The 25,675-nt window shown below is 33.4% G+C and overlaps 1 protein-coding gene across 2 annotated transcripts in view; it reads right to left on the minus strand.

The window, feature by feature from the left end:
- Window positions 1-1,599: 1,599 nt before the first annotated feature.
- The window catches only part of LOC128192132 (uncharacterized), a 54,616-nt gene continuing 30,540 nt past the window's right edge, over window positions 1,600-25,675 (minus strand). Inside the window, exons 4-5 of one of the 2 annotated variants that reach the window (XM_052864609.1) lie at window positions 9,070-9,121; window positions 1,600-1,718 (exon numbers count right to left, since the gene is read on the minus strand). In XM_052864609.1, coding sequence (XP_052720569.1) covers window positions 1,705-1,718; window positions 9,070-9,121 — 66 coding nt within the window. In that variant the 3' untranslated portion in view covers window positions 1,600-1,704. Of the gene's footprint in view, window positions 1,719-3,019; window positions 6,446-9,069; window positions 9,122-25,675 lie in introns of those variants that run through there. The other variant, XM_052864608.1, reaches the window with a different exon arrangement.

A 25,675-nucleotide genomic window follows, 5' to 3' on the forward strand; every position in this document is an offset into this window, starting at 1 on the left:
ACTCCCAAAAATGGCTACAAAAATGTAATATGCTGAAAAATTGCTATATAAAGATCACTGCTATCTCAAAAAAAATTAATATATGATTTTTAGTGTTTTTCAGTTAAACTGAAATATCCTAACCACACAAACTTTTGACTTAGTGGTAAGTATTTTTGATCCAACATTTTAGGCTCAAAACACTGTATTGCAAGAATTACTGAAGGAAACGAATAATTAAATGAACAAAAATATTGTGTACCACATATGTTGAATATCACTAACAAGCTCTGATTTATACACGGATGGGAACGTTTTGGGGGTCGTTGGCAACAATTGAGATCTGATAAAGCGACAGTTTAAGAGAGTTTATTTTTGTGTCACGTAAAAGTGTTCATTTTCTGCAAGGAATTTTTACTGGTCTCAATCATTCAAATGACCAAAGTCAGACAGTATTTTCAGGTGATTGTTTCAATATGAATCGATCTCCATCTCACAATCTGGAAAATTGTTAAGTTTGTTATGACTAAAACTTTTAATGTGGCAATTCTAAAAACCTTTTGTAGAAATTCTGACATTTTGAAACATATAAAATACAAAATGTTGCTAATATAACGGTACGTTTGAAACTCCTCTTTAGATCATTATAGTCTTAAACAAAAACTTTTCAAACAGTCAAGGAATTTCATTTTGCATGAATAAATGACAAGACTGGAAAGCCTGTAAAAGCGATTTCTGGATCCTACCAACACTCCATAGGCGGGCATCTGTTGGTGTGACGTCGTCGATGGCAACACCCACTCTAGTCCAGAAACCAGAACCTGTGAAAATATTCACAAGTTATGGTCTCAGGGAGAGAGGAAGTGAAAGATCCAAGTCACACATCTCTTGCAGCCATACTTTCATGTAAAAATCACTATATATGTATATATGAGTTTATTAAGGAAAAGGCAGACGATAGAATGAGGAAATCAACAGTCACAGAAGTGAACACAAAACAATGGAAAATAAGGACAAAACAGGAAAGCTTAGTGAGACTAAACAAGCCCCTGATAACTTCTAGCTGAATAGAGAATTGATATCCTTCAGAACCTGAATCATAACCCTATTTTATAGCAGTTGATAGAAACTCAAACATTAGTTAGGCATGAATTGTTGCAAGGAATCTATGCATTCAAACCAAGATATAAACTCTGCAAAGAAACAGCATAAACTGGTGGTGAATGATTCTGTCTGAAAAAAAAGAGAACACTTCTATTAAGCCTTTTTCTTTGGAAACGATAAAAACTCGAGTCCTAATGCTGCTCCACATAAGCAATCTTTTGACAGACAGACAGTTAAATGTAAGAGAACAGATGGACTGATGGATTACCTCTAGGTTCTATTACTTTAAGCTTCATTTGGAGAAAATCATACGTCTCATGAATTGACGTAATATACTGTATTTTGCAATTCATCCATTACTCAGGAGCTCTCCCCCACATTTATATATATATATGGTTTTTGTTTGTTTGTTTTATATATATATATATATATATATATATATATATATATATATATATATATATATATATAAAACAAACAAACAAAAACCAGAAAAAGACATTGATATATCTGTATTTAATAAATTGTTCCAGTCTTGGTTTCTTTAAATGTGATCCACATTGTTGTAAAAACTGTCAATTTCAGGAGGTTGGTGGTAGGGTAATGGTACGTGTGTCACCTTTATATCTCAGAAACTAAAATAAAGTATGTACAAATTATGAGCTAGACCCTCACAATGATAAAGACTGACAGGTAGGTATATGGTAGATTAACACGAGAGACTAAATCCTCTGACTGACAACACATTAACTGCAAAACTCAGTTGCAAAACTTTCATTTTCAGCTACTCATGTGGAAGTTTTGCTAAGGTACATGTACGTGGTGGAATGGAATCCTCCAGAGAAAGACAGAGAGAGAGAGAGGGGTTCACAGAGCAATAAAAACTGTTGGGGTTTGTAGAATTTTGGCGCACAATAACGAAGTACTATCATTAAACAAATGTAAATTAATATTTATTAGGTCAATGAAATAATTAGGCCCACCTGCTTATTTATTTCTAACAATTACGAAACAGATTATATTGCTGCTTTCTAATACATAGTGCATTTATTTGATGTCCTTTATTATATTTATAACAGCATTACCTTCATCCAGCCAGATGACAATATGAAGTACTACACTAGACCTTGCACTCCTGCAGACTAAGGTTTCAACACTCTCTTTCATCACAACAATTGTCACAGCATCACCAGACTGAGTGTTACCTCTAATTGTATTCTAAGCTATTTTCTTTGTGGAACAATATACATCTGATGTGAAACAGCATTACATGACAAAATTCAGTCCATAAGTACTGCTGCGTATAGGTTATGCAGGTACATGTAGATAAATGTTAACTAAAGATGTTACATATTATTGCAGAGAATTGTAACAAATATGTTTTCCTCAGTATGAAATAGCAATCAGCTTAGTGTTCAATACATTGATGCCTGTCCCTCCTAGAATCCTTTACATATCCTGTTATATACCTGGCGATAACACCCACTCAACGTAAACACCTGTTGTCTATCTGAAAAAATAAGTACAATACATACTCATAGCAAGCTAGGTTCAATATGTTGGTGATATCAGCCTTCAGTATTTTATTGCTGTAAAACAAGTGGTTCTACTGGAATTCCAATGTTGATTTAAGACCATGACACAAACGGAGACATTTTTTCTAGATCCTTTACGTCATTTTTGTTCAAAATGTGTACCACCTCACACTAATGAAGAGCACTGGTTGGTTAAGATAAAAAATAATCATAAGTATATGTACTGATGGTGAAAAAAAAAAACCAGACAGATTTTAATGGCCATGCACATGGGGAAAAGCATAAAATTTTCAAAGTACAAAATAATGGATTTTTTGTGAATTACAGATTAGGTCTGTTATTCTAAACAAGACTATATGTTTTTTTTTAATTGTTTAATTTTTCATGGGGGGGGGGGGGAATCTATCAGGTAAGTCTAACAGTTTCAGGAAATCCCTCATTAGCTGAACCTCAAGGTGCCTCAATCAATTCTTGCTGAGCTAAGTCTAGACAAAGTGATAATATCTAGGTCATCAAACTCTAACCACAACTTCAGGCATGCAATATAACAAAGTGGTAACACGTGTGCCTTTTGAAATAGTTTCTCTTTGTTAATATATTGCCAATCAATATACCTGGATTCACAAAACTTTAAATATCAACCATTTTTACGATTTGCACTACCAGTTTATTGCACAAACGTCCATACAATTAGTCATCGCTGTATATACATTCTTCCTAAATATCATTCCAGAACTTCATTGCTGATTACAAAGAGATTGCACACTGATACTACAAAGAATGCTACATGCTTGAACTGGTAGAGATCAAAGATCAAGGTCAACTACAACCCTTTAAAAAAAAAAAATAACTTCAATAGAACAAAATCTTTCTTGGATAACAATTATGAAACAATTTTTTTTTTAAACGAAACAGGAAATGGAAAAAAAACTAACAGAAGATATCCATATATTAAAGTTGTGCAAAAAAATTCTGTCATGCCATTTTAAACAACAAAGCTATGTCTTGCTTTTCATATATCTCTCTCTATCGATCACTAGTCAATAATATTTACCTCTCTGTACTCAAGAGAAGTCTCATACTTCACTTCAATTAGTGCCATATCAACAAGTGAGTTTTTTGTAGATGAGAAAAGAAGCAGCGGAAATTTTCAATTCCACACAGCAGACACTGTTTAGCCACTATTATCCTCACTTGACATTTTTTGAGTCTAGACTGTAAAGGAGATAAGTAGGAAATAGACAGCCATTCTGAACGCCCTTGTCCCAAGAGACCGCCCAATGACCTGATACAGCTAGCTTCTGTATTCAGCTTTACTCCCTACATCTGGATACTGTGTGATGCTCACCAGTGCTCACTTTTAAAATTGACCACGTACCACTCCACAGTAATTTTTTCTGTCGCTAAACCTTTTTTGTTCATGAACAAATATTTCTATGATATAGACTGCTGATAAATGCAGAAACATGGAATGCTGTCTGATTTGCCGGTTTCAATGAACAGATACCCTAAAAATTCGTATTTATTCTCAGGATTCTACCAACAGCTAATGACACACATTTACAATATGACTGCAACCATCACCCCCTTAGGTAAAACTCTCACGAGTAACACAATACCTATAGAAAACTATGCATCCATCAGCTGATCACAAACCCTTGAATGTTACAAAAATGGAATAATCTTGGAACCTAATTAACAAATGAGTATGACTCTTTTACATTCAGAATTTGCGTCCACTTGCTAACCAAGACCATGCAATCTGCTGATTGAATGGATCAACAGAAACTAAGTCTTCTCAAGTATATGAATTATTGGCTCAGAGATCGAGTTTCATGGCTGATGCTTTGCAAGACGTGAATGGCTGGTATACTGGACCCTAACAATAACATCTTGTTTCCTCCATTTACTTCCTCATTTTTTGGGGGGTGTTTTGTGTTCATTATTTGTGGGTTTTGTTAAAAAATATGAACATTTCTGTAACATCATTACCTTATTGTGTGAATTTATATATTCTTACTTTATCATTTAAAGTGTTTCAGTCTACATGGAGTGCAGACAGCATATTTTGTTCAGTATCTGGATAGTTAATACATAACTTGGACAAGATCATACCATCAAGTGTTCAAATACACCTCATTTACCAAGATCACCAATACACCAAAATGACAGAAATCTAAACTATTGCCAAATGCAATATCATCCAATCTCTAAATCTGAACCAGACATAAATACTCTGTCTACCTTTTACCAAGTTATATGCCTGATTCTGCATTTATTTTCTTCATTAAGCTGCTTTTCCTAAATAAGGTCAATAAAAGGAAATATTTGTGTTGTATTATAACCCAAGAATCACTGTACATACCATATGAAAGTATACAATTACATGTACACCAAAATCATAAACAATTTTTAATTCAGCACACCAAGTGCAAAAAAAAATCCTCTAACTAGAGACGCAGTTTCCACAACAGGCAGTAATCAAGTCTACATTTATTCCCTGGATACAAAGCTGACCCAATTTGTCTTTTGTTTAATTTGCCTCACAAAAATGTAACATACAGATACCATTTCAAATTGATAACTTGCTTTTACATACCTGGTTTGAAAAAAATTCCTGTCCTTTTATACAGTAACAGCTCCACCACACTCCTAATCTCTCGCTCTACTGACATATATTTCTAATAATAGCAACTCCCAATAAACCACAGTCTGGGCATACCTAGTATATTCTCAATTACAGGGTTATTAACTCCTCAGATGCGAGTTCACCTCAGGTGAAACTAACAATGGAAAAAGTCAGCTAGCCCAGCTAAACAGAATTTCTTCCTGCAAGATGTCTTTTCCTCCAGTGAATTTTAACTTCAGTTTAAATTTTTGCTATTATTAATGAGGGAGGAGAAAGATAAAAATTGAGGGAAGGAAATAAGATAGGGAGAACCAGATTTTTTTCTTCCTAAAATATATAGATGCTTAATTGACACTTAAGAAAGCAAACCACTTTCTACTTATATAATAAAAAAAAAAGATGAAAATTGAAAAATTGATAGTTTTTCTTATAAGCACAATATCTCAAAACCACTTGGTGTCTACAATTCTGGTACTGAATGTCCCATTATTTATCAATTCTATATGACAAAATTTAGAGGAAAACAACTTATCTTGCATCATATAAAAGATTAAAAAAAATGTCATACATTAAAAACTTTATGACTATTTCAAAAAAGAAGTAAGTGTAACTGAAAGAAATCATTATCAAAAAAATATTACAAAATGAAATGTTTAAATGAAGCCCCCCACCCCCCAATAAAAATAATTTAAAAAATAATCTTAAATTGTAGACAAATAACTTACCCTAAGGGAGAAGCTGAAAATCCACAATTTCATCCTTATCAGTAAGCAGACAATATGCACAGTGCATTCTGCATCTAGTGCAGCAGAACTGCTGCAGATTCTCTGTCGTCTGCTAGGGAGTGTTTATTATTTTTGGCACCTTCAACAAATCTCTCCCATCAGTGTTCTTCTTGGGATAAAAAATTGATTTTTCATGTAATTGACTTAGAGTCTAGACAGTATAGTTACTGCACCATCAGTCAGGATTCAAGCGCCTGACAAACACAGACAAATTGAAGGAATTTTTAGAGGCAAAATTATTTATTGTCCAAATTAAACTTCTGGTTACAATTTCTTGGAATTTTAACTTCATTATTTCAGCCATTATTTCTAGATCACTTGTAAAAACTCTCTCATAATCTAATATCAAGTGAGGTGTACTAGATGGTGAAGAACAAAGTCTGGTTGGTAATTTCATCATATGACGAGGAACCCTGATGGAAATCAAAATAAAAAACTGAGAAATATTCCAAGGTAAGCCTCATTTCATTTGTACTTTCTTCTGTAAGAGAGTGTAAGTAAATTTACTCACCTATTAGTCTTCTAAACAAGAGAATACATATCACTTATTACACAAGACAATTCCTCTATTTCATCATGGTAGCAAGCCACTAAGCTCAAAGCCGACTGACTGCTTCCCCAGACAATAACATTTTTACCGACAGTGTGCAAGTACAACATGTGCATTCCTTCAGTATTTGCCCAAGACATTCCTAGCCTGTAGGAACTAGTTGCCAACAATTACATAAAGGATGCATGCACAACACTGTAGCTTACAGAGAAAATATTTGCAGTCTGTCAATGCCACTTTTTATTCCTTAAAAAATCTTCAGATATTTAACAACCCAAGCAGCCAGTCTGGCATTTGCTATCTTGAAAGTTGGTGCAATAGAAAACACTTTTCACAAACTATGCCCATGATTCTTCCAAGAAATTCATCCATTAGGATTGGGAAGTTATATATTTACCACACTTTTAATCTTTTTTGGATACAAAATGCAACCTTAACCTTAAAGTGCCCAGACCATTTCACTTTGAATATTAACCAACATTTGTCTTTTATTTTGTGGCTTTGATTGCAAAGTTTTACAATTTAACAGCAGAACGTTGAGAATCCAACTTATCTGCCTTAGTAATATACTTAAGGAATAACATTCCATGCAAAGATTGGTTAGTTAGGAAGACGGTCATGCAATTAATTCAATCACAGTATTTATGATATCAAATAGGCTATATTTCTAAATGTTTAAAGAAATTGTTCAATTATGTTTTATCATAACATCTAAATGTGTCATCCTCCGTATCCATTTATTCAATGAAGTTATTAGGAAATAATACTCAAAAGTACTTTAAAAAAAATATTACTTTGATGTTTTTTTTCCAATTTTGACTAATATGTTAGTATGCAAATGGATATATAAAAGAATTGGACATCAGGCAGTGCCATATAACTTTTCTCCCAACAGATATTATCTTTGTTCTAGTTGCAAACGTGCAATGTGTATTCCAATATACAAAGAAGGATAACTCTGTCATCTTAATTTCTGTTTGTTGTAGTGCTAGAGTTCATTTATCATTTGTATCAATAACATGTGTTTTTATAAACCGATTTTGCATTCTTTTTATTAATAAGTACCTTTACTTTACATGAAGACTGCACATCTTAAAATGCTAGTCTTAGACATGATAAAAAGACATGATAGGAAGACTGATCGATATAATCTTAATATATGTCTTTCGAGTGACTTTTTATTTCTACATGTATTCTGAACTTTCTTCTTTTGATTTTGTTCAATATTAAATTTAAAAAGATCTACATCTTCTGTTATTCAAATGCAGCTTGATCTATCTTAATTATTTATACCTGAATCTGAAATATTTTGTGCCAGACTTGGTTCAATGGCCAATGAAGCTAATTAAGACTAGTAAGTTCAAAGTAATTCAAAGAAAATAAAAAAGAACACAATCTTATAAATAAAGGACATCACTAAGCACATCACCCATTCAGTGACGAATGAAGTCAAGGCAAACCTTCATTAACTACACCACACTTAGATAGAGCATCTTATATTTCATGACTTGAAAGATGAATATATGATCATTAAATGTATTTGACTGATGACAACTCTGTGTTACTATACTCACCTTCACGAGTCTGCATTAGATGCCTGCAATTTGTTGTCACACATGCCACAAGGAAAGCTAGCAAGTTGTATAGTTCTCCATAAAATGTGTTGTAATTCTCAACTATACAACCTACTACCTCAACTCGAGACCATGTACATATAGCTTGCAGAAGTACAGTACTGCAGCATTCCTGTAAACGAAGCCCTCTCAATCAAATTCTCACGTAGATCAATGGATAATGCAGACATGAATATTGGGGGTTGGAAGTGAGGATGTTAATTGGCAAATTATTGCTCATTAGGTAGTCTTCAACATTTTAATTGCTTTTTACTTCCATTCAAGAGAAAGTGTCATGAAGAGAGAAGAACAAAAACCACACTCTGTATTAACAGAAGTCACATTATCATTTGAAAAAAGTGGTCAGAATTGCACAAGGTGATTCCATCAGATGACACAAATCTACTTAGCATCATATGAACTACTTGAATAAATGCCTATCAGATATTGTCACTGCCTGTTGTGGATCTGGTGAGCTAAATATGACTACTCACTGTGATAAAACACTGATTTGTTGTCTGATTTTTAGGAGATCAGGTAAAATTGGATATCACTGATTGTCTATGATAAGGTGAAATAGATATCACTAGTTGCTGCTTGCTTGTCATTGATCAGGTGAACTAGATATCACTATTTGGCTGTGTTATCAGGTGAGCTATATAGCACTGCTTAACTGCATGCTTGGTAGACACCTGTAGATCTGGGTTTTTGTCTGGCTTGTTGACTACTGCAGAGACGACACAGACCCCTAGATCTGAGCTTGAGAATTGCCCACACAAGTTCGGATCTACGGGTTCCTGTTGCCCTGCCTGATGACTGGCACACTTGAAGACCATTAATAAAACAGTCATTATAATTATCACAACTATCTTACCTGAATTCTGTGTATTCTTCCCATTGACCAATGATTTCACATCCTCTTCAGGCTTAAAACAAACAGAAAAAGGTAATATTTCAATTCCTTATATTAAGTAAAATGTTAAAATTGCTCCAACTTTTCATCATAAATTTGCCAATTTCAACTAGCTTGCTCTTTGATGTCATGCTTTTGTCAAATGTATATATCAATAAATAAATAATATATTTGATGCACTGGTATATTGATCCATTAAAAAAAATCATTTATTAATCAATGACTGCAAAATTATAAGAGGAGACAATCAAGCTAATTGTGGTGAGATTTATGCAATGTCAAACAGTCCCATATTCAGTGAACTTCGCCAAAACAAATTAAAAAAAAAAAACCCATTTAGTTACATTCTGGCTGGGCAGGAGCATATAACACCAATTCCAAATATAATCGATGGAATGCCCATAAAGATTAAAAACATAATCATTATACTTATTGAAGGTCAATCACTACTTTCTATGAATGGACTTGTATAGGTCAACAAGGAATGTAAGAACTAGTAAATCCATATAGAGACCCAGGGTGACCTCCTTGATTAATACCCACAAATGTAAGGTCTCTATAATGGATTTCATTTTACTATGTGTTCACTATGGAAGCCTTTGAAAATTATCAGACACTTTGCTGATTTATAGAAAATGGTGTTAATCCTTCTAAGTGAAGAGTTGATGGTATTGCACCTTTAGAGATTCTGTCTGGCATTACACCAGAGAACCCCACGGACATGATGTGTCAACAGCTGCAGTTTTATGACAATGCTGTCTGATTACAATGAATAAAAATAAGTAACACTCAGTCTGGCATTCTACAAATAACATCTTGGATCTCCTTCAATCTGACCCCATAAAAGTGGCCTGTGATCATAAAAAAAATGAAACTGATTTCAAAGAAACTCTGCATTATCAATAACTGTGATGTCTGGGTAAGATATTTCTGAATCAACACTGCACTCATTCTTAAGATAACATTCTGCCAGAAGATACTGTCATCTCTCTTAAAATGCTACTGCTGCTCCATTGCTCACCACGAAACCAATCAAAGTTTTACAAAACATAATGGCTTTCCCTGAGTGGTACTTTATGTAATTATAATAAAGTTTACAGAGGAAGTAAAAAAAACAACAACATGCTATGGTGACAGTCCTTTCATTCACAACTGGTATTTGTCGGAGTGTGAGTGATAGACTTCCAATGAAATGTTCTCTGTAGAGTCCAATGACCCAAAAAAGGTGTTTAGTTTGCACAGAATTCAGTTTATCAAGCAGTTTTCCTGCAATTCATTTGTAAAATCAATAAATTTAAATACCCAGTCTAGACAGAGATTGCAAGATTAAACATGATTACTAGAGGTTTGAACTGAGATACCCAACAGGCCTACTTCTACAAACTCTTCAGAGAGGAAACAATGTACTAATTCCTGACGAGACTTCTCTGTGGATATCTTAGAAAGTTTAAAATCTTAAATTCCAAATCACTGACCACAATCCACACTTATTTATAGCAGAATTATGGGTAACATCCTTTATTGGAGGAAAACATATAAAATGAAACTTTTCATAAAGCTCCGGCCCCAACTGTTCAACATGTAGTCTTTATAGCTGCTTGGTATGGCAGGGACCGAAAGCCTGCTTGTAAGGAGTGCTCTGCATAGGCAATGACCGTCTTCTCGTTCCTTCCCATAAAACATACACAGTTCAGTGGCCAAGTTGATCCAGTGATACTTATTCTGTCTCAGAGGGTCATAAGTAATGGCTGCTATCATCTAAAATAATCAAGTGCAAGCCAAGGAGATGTCTAGACCATTGCAACATATGGTCAATTTACCCTGTGATAATTTCATGTTTGCGATTAAATAACATTTCATCATGATTGAAGGGTTCCAATATAATCATAATTAATATAATGCGGTTGAACCTGTTGGCTATTGAATAGTTTACTGTTAATTCATCCACCAAAATGAAATTCATAAACCAAATATATTAATATTTCAATAACAAAATCAACCACCAAAAACTATAAAGGCCCTCTGATTTGTCACTGTACTGAAACTTTATCAATTTAATAATAAAAATGACTGCTTCCTGTCTGAAAGGCAAAAAAATTAAGCAGTTGGTTTTGATATATATTTGCAGCCTTATTAGATAAAATAATCAATGTGACATTTCCATTGCTATGAAAACTCCAATGAAATGACTTTTTAAAATTAATATCTTTTGAAAGAATGTTCACTTTGCAAGCAAACGAAACTTTTTCAAATGAATTCCAGTTTGTTTCAGACTGATCCTAATACACATTTAACTTGATTATAATTTACCACCTATTTCAAACAGAGAAAACCCAGAAGTGATCAGGTGAGCTAAAAGATATCAACTTTCTGAATAACATTAATGCTGTCTAGACAATAAAATTGATCGCAACATGACACATAGAAAAAAATGAGGATAGTAACACTAAAAAGGTAGCAACAGGATGAATACTCTGATGACAGCGTGACCTAATCAATACACCAAAACTCGTCTGACCATTATGGGTCTTCCGCGTGTGATCAAGATACTTATTGATATTACTGGTACTGTATTCTCTGAAATCTTGCAATGACTCCAAGCTCTCTGTCAGCAGAATTAATTCTGGTGAATTCCATTAGTCTCGGTTTTCAAATTACAAAACTGATCTTACCATTTAAACCATCTGTGAAGTTTTGGAATTCGAAAGTCAGACAAAAAGCAATTCATTTGATCTGTCCAAGAAAGACAACCCTGTCTATGCTTATAGAATGCAATGCATTATCTACAGAAAGGATGCAACTCTGTAACAAAAAAAATGTTCCCCGAGTTCCAAATCGAGTGTTATTTATAAAAATTACTCAGTACTCTGGTAATGAATATTGCTTAGTAGTTTAAATATTAAATAACTTTTGAATATTATGTGGATTATTACAGGTTTTTGTGGACTCTCTTGTGTGATATTTTAGGATTGGATTAAAATTTGTTTTAACACAATTGTTTACACACTATATTTATTATATACCAATCAATTTTCCTTTTTTGATACTGTTAATTTTACAGAATGTGATATGATTTTCCACTGATCACCAGACTGTGATTTTCAGAATCCAAATCACCTCTCTCTGAAACTAATGATGTAGTACACAATAAATGATGTTAGCTTTTCATAGCCAGTTTAAATAGAGGTTTTTTTTTTAAACAAGTAAACGCATAATGTATTCAAAATAATTTATTTTTTACCTAAATTTTTAATGGGAGGGCATATACACTGTAATAAATTTAACATCATAACAGTAACTTGATCCAAAGAGCCAGATCATGTCTCGTTGCCAGGCGTGGATCATCAGACCAAACTCAAGGCTTCGCTTCTCATTTGATCTGATGATCCCACCTGGCAACAAGACGTACCGTTAATATGACTATATTAATTATACTTCCATTGAGAAACAAAAGGTCTACAACCTGCTCCAATCATTTTCTTTAAATAATCTCAGAAGACAGTAATCCATCTTAAATACCATATAAATATCATATGATATCACATATATGTACACAGTAAGTTTGGGTAAAAGTCACTCTAGTTTGACTAGGTTTTTTTCATAATATACTAATACTAGGATGAGGTATTGCACTTAATTATATTGTGTGGTTATCTGACCTAACTACAAAGCAATAAGTAGCTTCAAAAGCAGCTGCTTTGAAATTATCCATTTAATAACAATACAGACCATATAATTAGACGGCAAGACCAAATATCAATGTTCCACCTGTATTTTGAAACTAGAACTCCCACTTAACCCAAAAATACACGAGTCCATCTTTCTATGAATTTCATTTTCCAGTGTACACCACACTATTTACCATAGATATAGCTCCAACAAGATCATTTTGCAGTTCATCCCAGCTTGCACAAATTGATTTCAAAATTCAATCCCATCCATAACTACCATTAATTGATTTCAAGTTCTTTACACTAAGATAGATGGGGGAAAGAATATGTTCAACGGAGTCATAGATAATATACAGTTAAACCTCAGATTCTCAAACTCTATGAAACCAATAAACAACTTTGGGATATCAAAGTACTCCAGATATAGGGGTTTAAATAATGAAGATGGGTCATATAGACAATACATGAATGCTTGCCTAATCCAATCATGTTTTATGCATAGTACCAGTATGTGTAAATTACATAAAGCTTAAAATATTTTTACATATCCACTATATCCAGGATATTGAGGTTTGAATGTATCACAGAAAATTGCGACATAATACTTCTGTGATTAGAACAGTGGTGTAGAAGTATTGTATATTCTTTAAATATACCCCCGATTTAGTAATGCACAATATATGGCATGGCATGTTTTTTATTCTAATGTACAAACTAATTTCAGAATCAAGAAATGCCATGGACACCCTATAAGGTATCATCAAGAGCAACTCAAGACAATTAATTAGATCCATGATCATAAAATCATGATAAACACATGTCAAAAAGAAGAGCTTTTGAACAAAGAATTAACGATTTGAATAATCATGATATGAAAACAATCATCAATATCATATCAAATTCTTTGTATGTTTTAACCAAATTTTATGGCAGTGTCCAAATTTTGATTTAATTACTAAAGGTCTGAAGATGACTGTTTTAACTTGGGGTCAGTTGATCTTGTAAGGCAAATGTGCAAAGAATGCACACTAGCAAATTCGTACACTAGCTATCATCCCTTATTAAAATATTAAAGAGGGAAGGGCTCTCTATTTTAGCCAGAAAACATCTTTACTCTCTAGTGTCACCGTGTTCTACAAGATTAAAAAGCCTTCAGTGTCCACCCGATTCCTTCCTCTCGAAACAATTGTTGTAATGTCTCTCACCTACAGTATAAAAAATCCTTCATTGAAATGGAGATTTTTTTCCTACGCATTTTGCTTTAAATTCTACTGACTACACTGGCTATTCAGACCTTATTTACAAGCTTCTTAGTGATAACGATATAGCCGACATATTGAATATTTCTTGAAGGCAGATTTGGAAACTCATTCACGATATCCAGGAGCTCTATAGACTCAAACGTTTTACTCACTATGATTAGCCATTCTTTGAGGCGATTACTAATGGCCTGATCACAAGAAGTTGTAGTCAAACCTAAACCTTTTCTAAATGCTCAAACATTTTTATGTTCAGTCAAGCATTTCAACTATTTGTCTGTTAAGGTGGTATGGGACACCTCCATCATGTAACGTACTTCCTATCAAAATAAACAATAAATTCAAGTTTAATTTTATAAATGTTTTCTTTTACGAATTTGCTACCTAACAGTATAGCGCAATAGGTTAAAGTGTTAACTAAGAAACTGTACATCGTGAGTGTGAATTCAGCTGGGGCTTTCATAATTCTAAACTTTCTAAAAAAACTTTAAAACATGTTTTTTGTCAAATATTGTAAAAATTGAAAATTATAATACAGTGAAAGTATTTTGATTGTAATGGATTTTTATCCACATCAATATTGACAATATTAGTCAATAAATTCCAGATTTTCATGAAGAAAGAATTGAATCACACTAAGTAGATGTTATTTTCCCTTTCTTAAAATCATATATGTATCAATTCAAATTACAAGTTCCAATCTGACTTTCATGAAAAACAATAAAATCAAGAACAATGTATATGTTGAGATTATATATGGTTGTCATTAATATAATTCCTTTCTTATTCCATAAAAGAAAATATTGATCGACCCAATTAAGATCTACCCTTGACATGTAAAGCTTCTTCTAGCTTTGCCCAGCCTCATTCACAAAGAAGAAAATCTCAATAGAAAATAAATCTTACAGCTAGTCCTGAATGTGTAGCAGGTGTTACTTAGAAATTCTTAGCAAACAAAGAAGTTTTCTTGAGGACAATGAACTGTTACCAATATCGCAACCAAACAAGGCTTTCTTTGTTAAGGGTGTGTGCATGGTTGTTGTGTAATTTACGAGCCATGCAAGAGTCTGAGGAACATTTTGTCCGCAGCAAGGGTTAATCAAATGCAACATAATCGCTGCAACAAAGAAATCCCAGAAGTTCCATAAAAATCAATCTGAAAACAGCTCAGTACCTGTGCTTCTGTTCTTCCATCAAGTCTTATGACATATAAACAGTCAATTTTGCAAAAACTGCACGAGACCCAATCATACTTTTATGAAATGGAATATATATAACTATAACTTGAATGCCATCATCAGATAGCTATAACTAAGTCCTTGTGCTCCCTAAAAGACATTCAGAGCTAATTCCTAAGGGAACTTAAATCTCCACCCCCCCCCCCCCCCCAAAAAAAAATCATTTCAATTTTTTCTCAGTCATGAGAATAGATTAAAGATAAATGTATGTTTTGAACATGGCAGTGATCATGCAATATTCTGAGAGTAAGTCACTGTGGTTTTTAGATTTAAATGACCTATAAAAATTAATTTTTATCAAAATGATAATGCTCAGCAAGTCTGTATAATGAAATTGTCAAAAGTACAATGTAGCAATAACTTAGTAACCTTGATCAAAAAATACCTACACAATGGCAATGGTTACAGAGCAGTTACTATACTTACATGAAAATAAAAACAGTAACAGGAAGGGAGAAATAAAAACAGATCAGACCATGATTTGAACCCGGGTCCCTGAATCTCTATTCAGGTGCTCTACCAACTGAGCTATCAGGCACAGGGCAGTATTTGAACTGGTCTGACAGTCACAAAACCATGTTACAAAACATCAGTAATTAAGCAAGAAAAAATGTGATGCCTTGCATTATAATATATTGTACAGACCTATCCAATATGGAGGGTTTTTTTGTCTTTAGGAGGTTTCACTTTAAAAAAAAAACATCTGACACCCCAAACTCCAGGATCTGATGAGACTAAAATCACAGTATTGAAACTACTTACACAAAAGACTCACTGATTTTGTTTTAACATAATGATTATCTGTTTATTAAATACTTCACAAAAATTGACTCGGTAATTCAAGAATTATATTCTTTTTTGATTTATAGTTCTATCAAATATTTAAGATTTAATTTTCTAAGCCTTTATCCATGATGATAAAGCCTTTGTTAAAAGTTGTCATAAACTCTATGTGTAGTATACAATACAATAATGATTTAAATTGGGTATGTTGATATTCGTTCCTCATACATTCACTTGACTTAGTGTCAAAGGGATGTCACTGACATTAAAAAAGATGTTTCAATGCATAGAATGTCAATTATAACATTACCAGTCTAGACAAAAATTAGTAAAACACATTAATATTGATAAGCAATATCCCAAATGGGTATTGAATGCCCCTTGAGCATTTATTGATAGAATCGATTTTAATCAACAAATTGCTGGGACTTTTAAGGTTGGTTTTTTTTTCACAGTTCATGTTATAGAGAGTCTAGACTTGCAAAATCAAATACCATAAGGTGTTATTTACATTCACAATAGATAAGATAATTTTATAAAGTATTGAAATAATTTCTTTGATACTTTGAAATTACATAATCACACTTAATTTTATCAAGTAATCAACTCAAGGAAACTGAGATATTAAACTTAAAAACATAAACAATATCAAAAACATATGAAGCACAGAAGTTTTTGGTCACTTTCATGTTCCATAATCAAATTACGATACAAAAAAGTTTAAAATAAGGTCCAAGTCCCAGAGATACTGGGTCAGTATGTAAATAGCTCCCTAGTGGTTACTCCTTCTATAGCTTGTCAATTCAAAATCGTTTGGGAAATTAGATAAGAGTTCTGCAGTTCTTTCAGACACTTAATGGCTAAGATATATATGAAAGCTGGTACCCAAAATGTGTAAAACATTAGAAATTGAGTGGCAACTCATTTCAAATTGTTTTGAAATTTAATGGTCAATGTTGTACATAAGTTATTTGATTGTCTATGAATCCTCAATACCAGGTATATAATATCTATTACTGTAAAACTATATATTAAGTAGCTTACTGCTTGACACAGCATCTACAAGTTGTTACAGATGGGCACTTTGTCAAAAAATATACCTTAATTCTCCATCAGTTAAACCCTAGGCTGACTACTGAAACAGCTCTAATTATTGGGCAAGCTCTGCTAACATGGACAGAGGATACATTTTGTACTTTAATGCTTTTGTATTTTTAATTTCTTTCCTTAGTTTCTCTTCATTTATTTTGGGGGGAACAGAGTATGGAGTATATTTTTGTATTGTTTCTCTGGTATATAATAATATTGTACTATGTATATGTAATGTTTTTCTTTGCTATTGTTTGAGTCCCACCTGGGCATGGTTACAAATATTATTTTTAATGCTTAAAAAAGCAAATTGTGGACCCATGGTTTACAAGCTTTACTAGACCAAAACTTATGATTTTAAATTGCTACATTTTTGTTTTTTTTAAATCCCTTCTTCCCTTTGATTATGAAATGGTAAAATTACAACCTAACGAGATCCTCATGAAATTCAGGACTTTGATTCAAGAGAGTAATAGCAACACATACCAAATTAATTTACTTTCATCCAATTATTCAAAGGAGGCCATTTCAAACAAGTAAAATTCAGTTTTAAGAGAAATGAACTTCGTATGAAACAAAACTTAAAATGTATTCTACTGAATATACATTACAACTGACCTAGTAATTTTCATACACTCGGTTAAAATTGGGAAAGGCAGGTAATGTTTAAACTGTGACAACTCTATCAAAACTCAGATTTGAAATAACAATCAATAGTACTGTGTATGTTGACAGCTTTCAAGATGTAAAAATATTGATGGGATCAATATGTAAGCCACTCTAGGTTGAAGTAAGTAGTTGCTATATAATGACTGTCAGCTAGCACAATAAGCATTTTTTTTTTCAACCATATCAAGATTGTGTAGCAGACGATAGGTATATGGAAAGCCCTGGTCTACCATGACCCAGACAGTATTCAAATGCTTCAGGAGGCACAACCAAAGGTGTTTAAATGCCTTGCCAACTCATATATCATTCAGTCCAATGCACACATACACAAATGAAAGTTAATTCTTTTTTAATATTTGTTCTTTCTTTTTTTTGTGTGATGACAGCTGAAGATGCAACTTATGATATTCATTATTTTCTGATTTTAAATAAATAAATAAATAAATATATATATATATATATACATATATATATATGATTCAATGCCTAAGTTACATTTAAATTTTTAAGTACCTCCACCAAAAAAAAATCTACATATTTCTGGTCATAATAATGTGTCCAATGATATCTTCTCATCAAATGTTCTCTAAACACTGATTTTTTTCAATACCTTCTAAAACCCTGTAATTTGCAGGCTGGGACATAAATTGATCTACATAACCTTTTCTTGGTATCTGCCTATAAAACAACATTTTATTGGGTTTTTTAACACAACCATTAAAAAACATTATATGCCACAAGTCAGTTTGACCCAAGAAGAACATTCACTCCTCTTGTCACCTTCCAATGAGCACAATTTCCTGAACTAATCTATTGATAAAAGTGACTACTTGTGTTAATTTCAAAGTTATACTCTTACAAATGATATGCTCCTATCAGAATCATATTCCTGCAGAAAAAAGAAAAATCCTGTGACATGTGGACTTTACTAGAAGTTTTGCTCTAGAAAAAGTATTTCCTTTTGGAAATAGATAAAGCTAACTCATGAAATCCATTACAAGGTTCCAAAAATAATTCAGGGTGACACTTCATACTGACACAAACAAGCAAATCTCTCAAGTGCACAATGCATTTCCCCATGATTTATTCACTGAAATCATTTCCATAAAATAAGCAAATTCTGATATAGTCTTGACATATTTATCAGAAAGTGGGTGAATTGTTTCAAGGTCTCTGTTTAATTGTATCCTTAGAAAACTTCATCAACACTTCAGAATGTAAAATTCCTGCATGACTATTTATATACATGCTTACTCTACAGAAAGCAGTATATGCTGTTCATTGTACAGAGCAGTTTTTTATCAATCCCGGGCCTATCTAAAAGGTTAAAATTCTGATTTCCCGATTTTTCATCAAATGAGTCTCTTTGCTGAGCAGAAACTGGGTATCTTTTAACACTGGTATATATATACATGTATATAAGTTAACTGCATTTTTTGCTGTAGGGATACTTTGCTTCATTCACTTTCCTCATTCCTTTTTTAAATGAAAAAATTCTTCTCAACTATTATTCCAAGAATTTAGGGTTGATGATCGAGTCCTCAGATTTTTGGTACAAGACATGTTATTATCATTATGAAATTAGGAAAACTCTTTGATCTCCTTTGCATTCTGACTATAAAAACTAACACAGTGTATGAATTGAGCTCAGCTTAATGAAACTTTCTTAACCTTGCCAAATGCTACGAGTCTTTTACCTTTCAGAATAGGTGTACCACATAAAACATGACCGCTATGGTTAAAAGGGCGCCAAAATGATGAGAACCCCACCTGAGGCCCCTGAGAGCAATCTATTACACTGTAATGTGTGGAAATCCATTGAGTAAAGCCTAGTGTACAATAAGTAGCCTAGCCATTATACAAACACCAGACTGGTCAGTCTGAGGTCAGGCCACCAAGTTTATACAGAATGTCTGAGGTGGCAGACAGGGGGGTCAAATTAGGTGAATTACGATCAAATTTCACCACAGGTCTTCATTGCTGAAGTCATTTAGAGATGTATATATATTCCTGCCATATGTCTGAGATGTGAGCTTTACTCTGTTCTAATATCTATCACACACTAAGCTAAGATTATAATACACAAATCAAAATCCCTACACTCTAATACACACAGCTCCAAGCATGGCGTCACACTAAGTCCTTGTCCGGAAGACATTTTCCCTCTACATTCACGGAACTTACTTAAAAATTATGTATTTACGTAAACAATACGTCAAGTATTTTCTTCCATAAACTTACATCATTCCAAGACCAAAAAATATACTCACTGTTAGAATGGTTCGCGTGTGATATGTCAGCATTTTTAATGATGCCCCCAAAAACATTCCACATATAATTATCCGTGAATTCACAGTATGGGAGGGTAGGAATTCTTGGCGTACCAAACATCCACCCAAAATCCACGATATAAAACTCATCCACAGCCCCGGTTCTATTCTTAATTATCATGAAACAATCTGTCTCGATCACACATATCCTTCTTCTGTGTTTTCACAATTAACACATGCTCCGGTATCATTAATGAATGTTCTGACAATAAGACAGCAGCATCCATTCAATTCATCATTGTACAGTACACTCGGTCGGAATATGATTTGTTAAACATGTGAAAGCTAGCTTATTACTTCACCGGTTCATCAAGGTCAGGCAAACGCCGAGTTTAAATTCAGATTACATAGCATCCTGGGTAAAGCGGGGATTTGAAAAAAGGTAAACTACAGATGTAGTTGAAATTCAGACAGTTAACCCCTCTTTCACACAAATACACAGGGCACAATGCCAGACACCTGGCAAATCCTTTCACAAATGGGTAGACATATTAATCTTTAAAATGTTCAACTTTTTAAAAATTTTTTTAAAAATATTTAAAAAAAGGTTTAGATCAGTTTCTAACAATACATTTATTTAACAATTCTGATACTTATCTAAGATATGCATATTCTACACACTCAGCAAAATATGTTGCACAGTTATTAGTTTCCCCCATACAAAAGATTTTAGAGCATATCAAAATCGATACAGCTGAAGATTTTAAAAGTTTAAACTTACCAGCTTAGTTTCAACAAAAAAGAAAAAAGAAAAGAAAAACTAAACCTCCCTGAACCTCATAGGAGAGGCTTAATCCTTCCACTGAGTCGGACACAGACAGTTTTTTTTATTGGGTCTCACACAAAAACAACCCAAGCACAGTTCAAAAGGTACCTCTCTCATGAGGTGAGCAATTACACCAATACACTTGTGTAAAAAATCAATTCTGTCTGCTAAAACAGTAAATAAAACAAACAAATATGAATAATCACTGGTCTGTCTACAGTGTGTCAAGCCACACCGTGACCTAAATACAAGTTAATTTTAACATCTTATTTGCATATCCATGCTGTTCTAGTCTTTTGTTAAAAAAAAATTAATTGTTATGTGTCACAGGACAAAACGCAGAGATGTCTACAATGTCCACGTACAGTAAGAAAGTTTTAAAAATAATATTGGAAAATTTTCAACACACCCATTTTATTTAAACCCCAACACAACATAAAGAAATAATAGACGCTCTGCATAGTTACGCACACAGACTGATTAAAATTTATTGCCTTTTGGCATGGGACGGGACCTGGTGTGACCTCACCTAATGACCTCGCCATGATAATGATGTCTGAAATCGTACTTATCAACAGGGGCACTAAATAGGGGGACAAGCAGGAACTCAATTCCTGGATGCTCGGGTACCAGCTATTGACCACTACTCTTAATTACTGCAAAAGGAAGACTTTCAGTATAGATTTAGCTCAATCAACCAGACGACTGACAACAGAGCCTTTTCATACCCTGAATGTGGAGTGATGACAATAATGACAATTCATCAACAAGAGAACAGACCATGACCACCATCCATTGATCAGTCAGTCAGCAGCAGAAGGGCCTAGCTTCTGTGTCTCTTTGGGATCAATGTCTAGGATACAGTGTTTTGTTTGTTTGTTTGTGATGGTCAGACCAGTTTGAAACTTGGCCCCAGATACCTCATTTAGTAGAGCACCTGACTAAAAATTCAGAGGGCCCGGGTTCGAATACAGTCTCATCCGTCATAATTTCTTCTATCCTGTTAAATTTGGTGCTGTGACCAACCCCTGGAACTGACAGGTTAAATCCTCCCAAGGAAAAGAGGCTGGGGTGATCTTTGAAGTTGAAGATCATTTAAGGGGGGAGAAATGTGGTGGTCAGACCAGTGCAAATATCCGCGCCAGATAACTCAGTTGGTAGAGCACCTGAATAGAAATTCAGGGGGCCCGGGTTCAAATCCAGGTCTGGTCCGTCATTATTTCTCCCATCACGTTACATTTGTCATGAAGTTTATACCACCTATGAACATACTAATGTTCCTTTTTTAAACAATGGAAAGAATCTTTATCAATTTCTTTTACCTGTTTTCCTTTTATATCATTTTGAATTACTTAATAGGTATGATATTTCTAAGTTCTATGTTTATGATCAAGTTCAACAAAATTTGAACAACTAAACATTACACAAGTATATCTTAAGGAATTTTGTTATAAATGTAATTCCCTTGTCACAATGAATTCAGCAGGTACTTCCAACATAAACTAAGTAAAAGTGAGCAGGCTGCAAGTATGCACATCTATTATTCTGTCTCTACATCAAGAGGCCCACAGGCCGTAACTGTCACCTGAATACCATAGCCCATACACAGAGTTGTCCAAGAATCTCATATATGCTTTAATTAAGCTTCACTCTGGAGTAAAAAAAAATCTAAAACATGGTAATGACCCTTCCCCGTTCCCCTACCCGAAATCTTGCAACAAGGACTATGAAATTTACAATTTTTGTGAAAAACTTTAAGCTTACATGAGAGAATGACCAGATATTGGAAAGGTGCAATACTCTAATGATATTAGTGTTGGCTATAGTATACATGTTAACACTCCCCACCATTTAAATTTTTTAAAAAAATGGTAGACTGCCTTTTTTTAATTCTTACTTAATTTTCATTTATTCTTATGCAGAATGTCTTAAGAATAAAATTTAGCAAGTTAGCCCTTCTCAGCATTTTTGACAAACCCTTACCCCCCCCCCCCCCCCCCAAAAAAAAACATAGGTAATCACAGATTACAAAGCTCACCGAGACGAGACATCACCCTTATGAGACTTCACCTTTATGAGACCACCTTTATCATATTAAATGAAAATCATACTTTATGATCTTGGATATTCATGGATTCTGTTTTGACACAATATAGTACATCATCTGTTAAAAAATTGTATGATAATCATATGTTCATATGTTAATCAATACAATAATATAAAATTAAATATTGCATCCTATCATATTTACAACATATATCATACAATACAATAAGATACCATAATAAACAATGATGAGATATGATATTGTAACGTATGATATGACATTGTATTGTGTTATACGTTATTGTATTTGATCACATAATACAATATCATAATATATAAAACAATAAAGTATTATATTACAATATCATATTACTTAATACATCATAACATTGAAACATGATATTATACTCTATAATATAGTATGATATTGTATGATACTGTATCATTTTTGAAACATAATATGATCATATTGTATCATATGATACAATTTAATTTGATACAACATTGTACCATATCAAATGATACAATATTATGTGATAAAGAAAAATATATAATACAACATTATATTATACATATTGTATCATTATTTTACAATATCATACAATACAATTTCATGTGATGTGATAATATATCATATTTTAAACCAATATCATATTATACAATATATCGTATGATACGATATTATACAATATTTCAGTATCATATTATACAATTTCATGTGATATAATTCTACATTACAGAAACTAATATCATATTATTCAATATCGTATGATACAATATTATAACACAATATTGTAACATAGGATACAATATTATATTTTGCAATATCTTATGCAATAGTATCATGTGATAAAATGATAAATTAATAATACAATATAATATTATATAATATTGTATCATAATAAACAATACTTTACATAACGATATCATGATACAATATCATAACATTAAATATCAAAAAAATTGATACAATATTATATCGTATCATATAACTTTTTATCATATTACATATGATATTATATTGTATCATATAAAACAATATTGTTTCATACCATACAATACTATATCATAGGAATCATGTTATATCATTTATCAACAAACACATCTACTATCGAGCAGGTTTGAGTGAGGTAGGAGATTTCTTTAGCATCCTTGATAATGGAGATCAGGCTCTGCATCTGAAGCAACCTCTGCGTTTCATTTATGATATAGTTAAATCAACTATGCAAGCTATCATCTATAAAACATGTGACCTGTTCCAAAAAAAACTAAACCTCATCCAGCATCCGAAACCTATGGCTCAGATTCAGCATTCAAGCCTGTCAGGTGCATCAGTATCATAAGACACATCTCCATGCAAGTTTGGTGAAGTTCAGATCAGTAATAACTAAGATATTATCATCAGAGGGCACTAGCAATTAAAACCTTAACCTGCTCCAGCATCCGCAACCTATGGCTCAGATTCAACATCCATGCCTGTCAGGTGCATCTGTATCATAAGACACACCATCCATTCAAGTTTGGTGAAGTTAGGACCTGTAATAACTAAGATATATTTTTTAGCATCCTTGATAATGGAGATCAAGCTCTGCATCTTAAGCTTCCTCTGTGATTCATTCATATTACAGTTTAATCAACTATGCAAGTTTGAAATAGTACTATTATCTATTAAACATGTGACCTGTTCCAAAAAACTTAACCTAATCCAGCATCTGAAACCTATGGCTCAGACTCAGCATTCAAGCCCGTCAGGTGCATCAGTATCATAAGACGCACCATCCATGGAAGTCTGGTGTAGTTAGGACAAGTAATAACTAAGATATAATCATCAGAGGGCACCTGCAACAAAATCTTTAACCAGCTCTAAAAACCTTAACCTCCTTCAGCATCTGTAACCTATAGCTCAGATTCAGCATCCAAACATGCCTGGTGCATCAGTATCATAAGACACACCAACAATGCAAGTTTGGTGAAGTACGGACCAGCAGTAACTTAGATATTGCTATCAAAGGGCACCTGCAACAAAAACTTTAACCTGCTCCAAAAACCTTAACCTCCTCCAGCATCCGAAACCTATAGCTCAGATTCAGCACTCAAGCCTGTCTGGTGCATCAGTATCATAAGACACACCATCCATGCAAGTTTGGTGAAGTGCGGACCTGCAGTAACTTAGATATTGCTATCAAAGGGCACCTGCAACAAAAACTTTAACCTGGTCCAACAACCTTAACCTCCTCCAGCATCTTAAATTTAGGACTCAGATTCAGCATCCAAGTATTTCAAGTCCATAAGTAGGTCCAGATGCATCATCCATGCAAGTTTGGTGAAGATAGGACAGGTAATAGCTTAGATACAGGACATGCAACAAAAACTTTAACCAGGTCCGGACGCCGACGCCGACGCCGACGCCGACGCCGAGGGTATAGCATAAGCTCCCCCTGACTTCGTCTCGGTGAGCTAAAAAACCCAAAAAAACCCAAAAACAAAACATAAACTGAACTCGTGTATAAATACATGCACTGAGGAGTATAAAATTTTGTTCATTTGAAATTTTCTTTTCAGTCTATGTGATGATGTGATGATTCAACTTCTGGCAAATCTATGACTTAAAAAGTCTAATTGCACATTTTATTTTTCAATTATGATAACCGAAAGCATAGCTCAATTAACTTTGTGTCTTACAGAACTGAGAGCATATATCAGATTTATATACTGT

This window comes from Crassostrea angulata, chromosome 7 (genome assembly GCF_025612915.1).
Source record: "Crassostrea angulata isolate pt1a10 chromosome 7, ASM2561291v2, whole genome shotgun sequence".
NCBI classification, from domain to species: domain Eukaryota; kingdom Metazoa; phylum Mollusca; class Bivalvia; order Ostreida; family Ostreidae; genus Magallana; species Magallana angulata.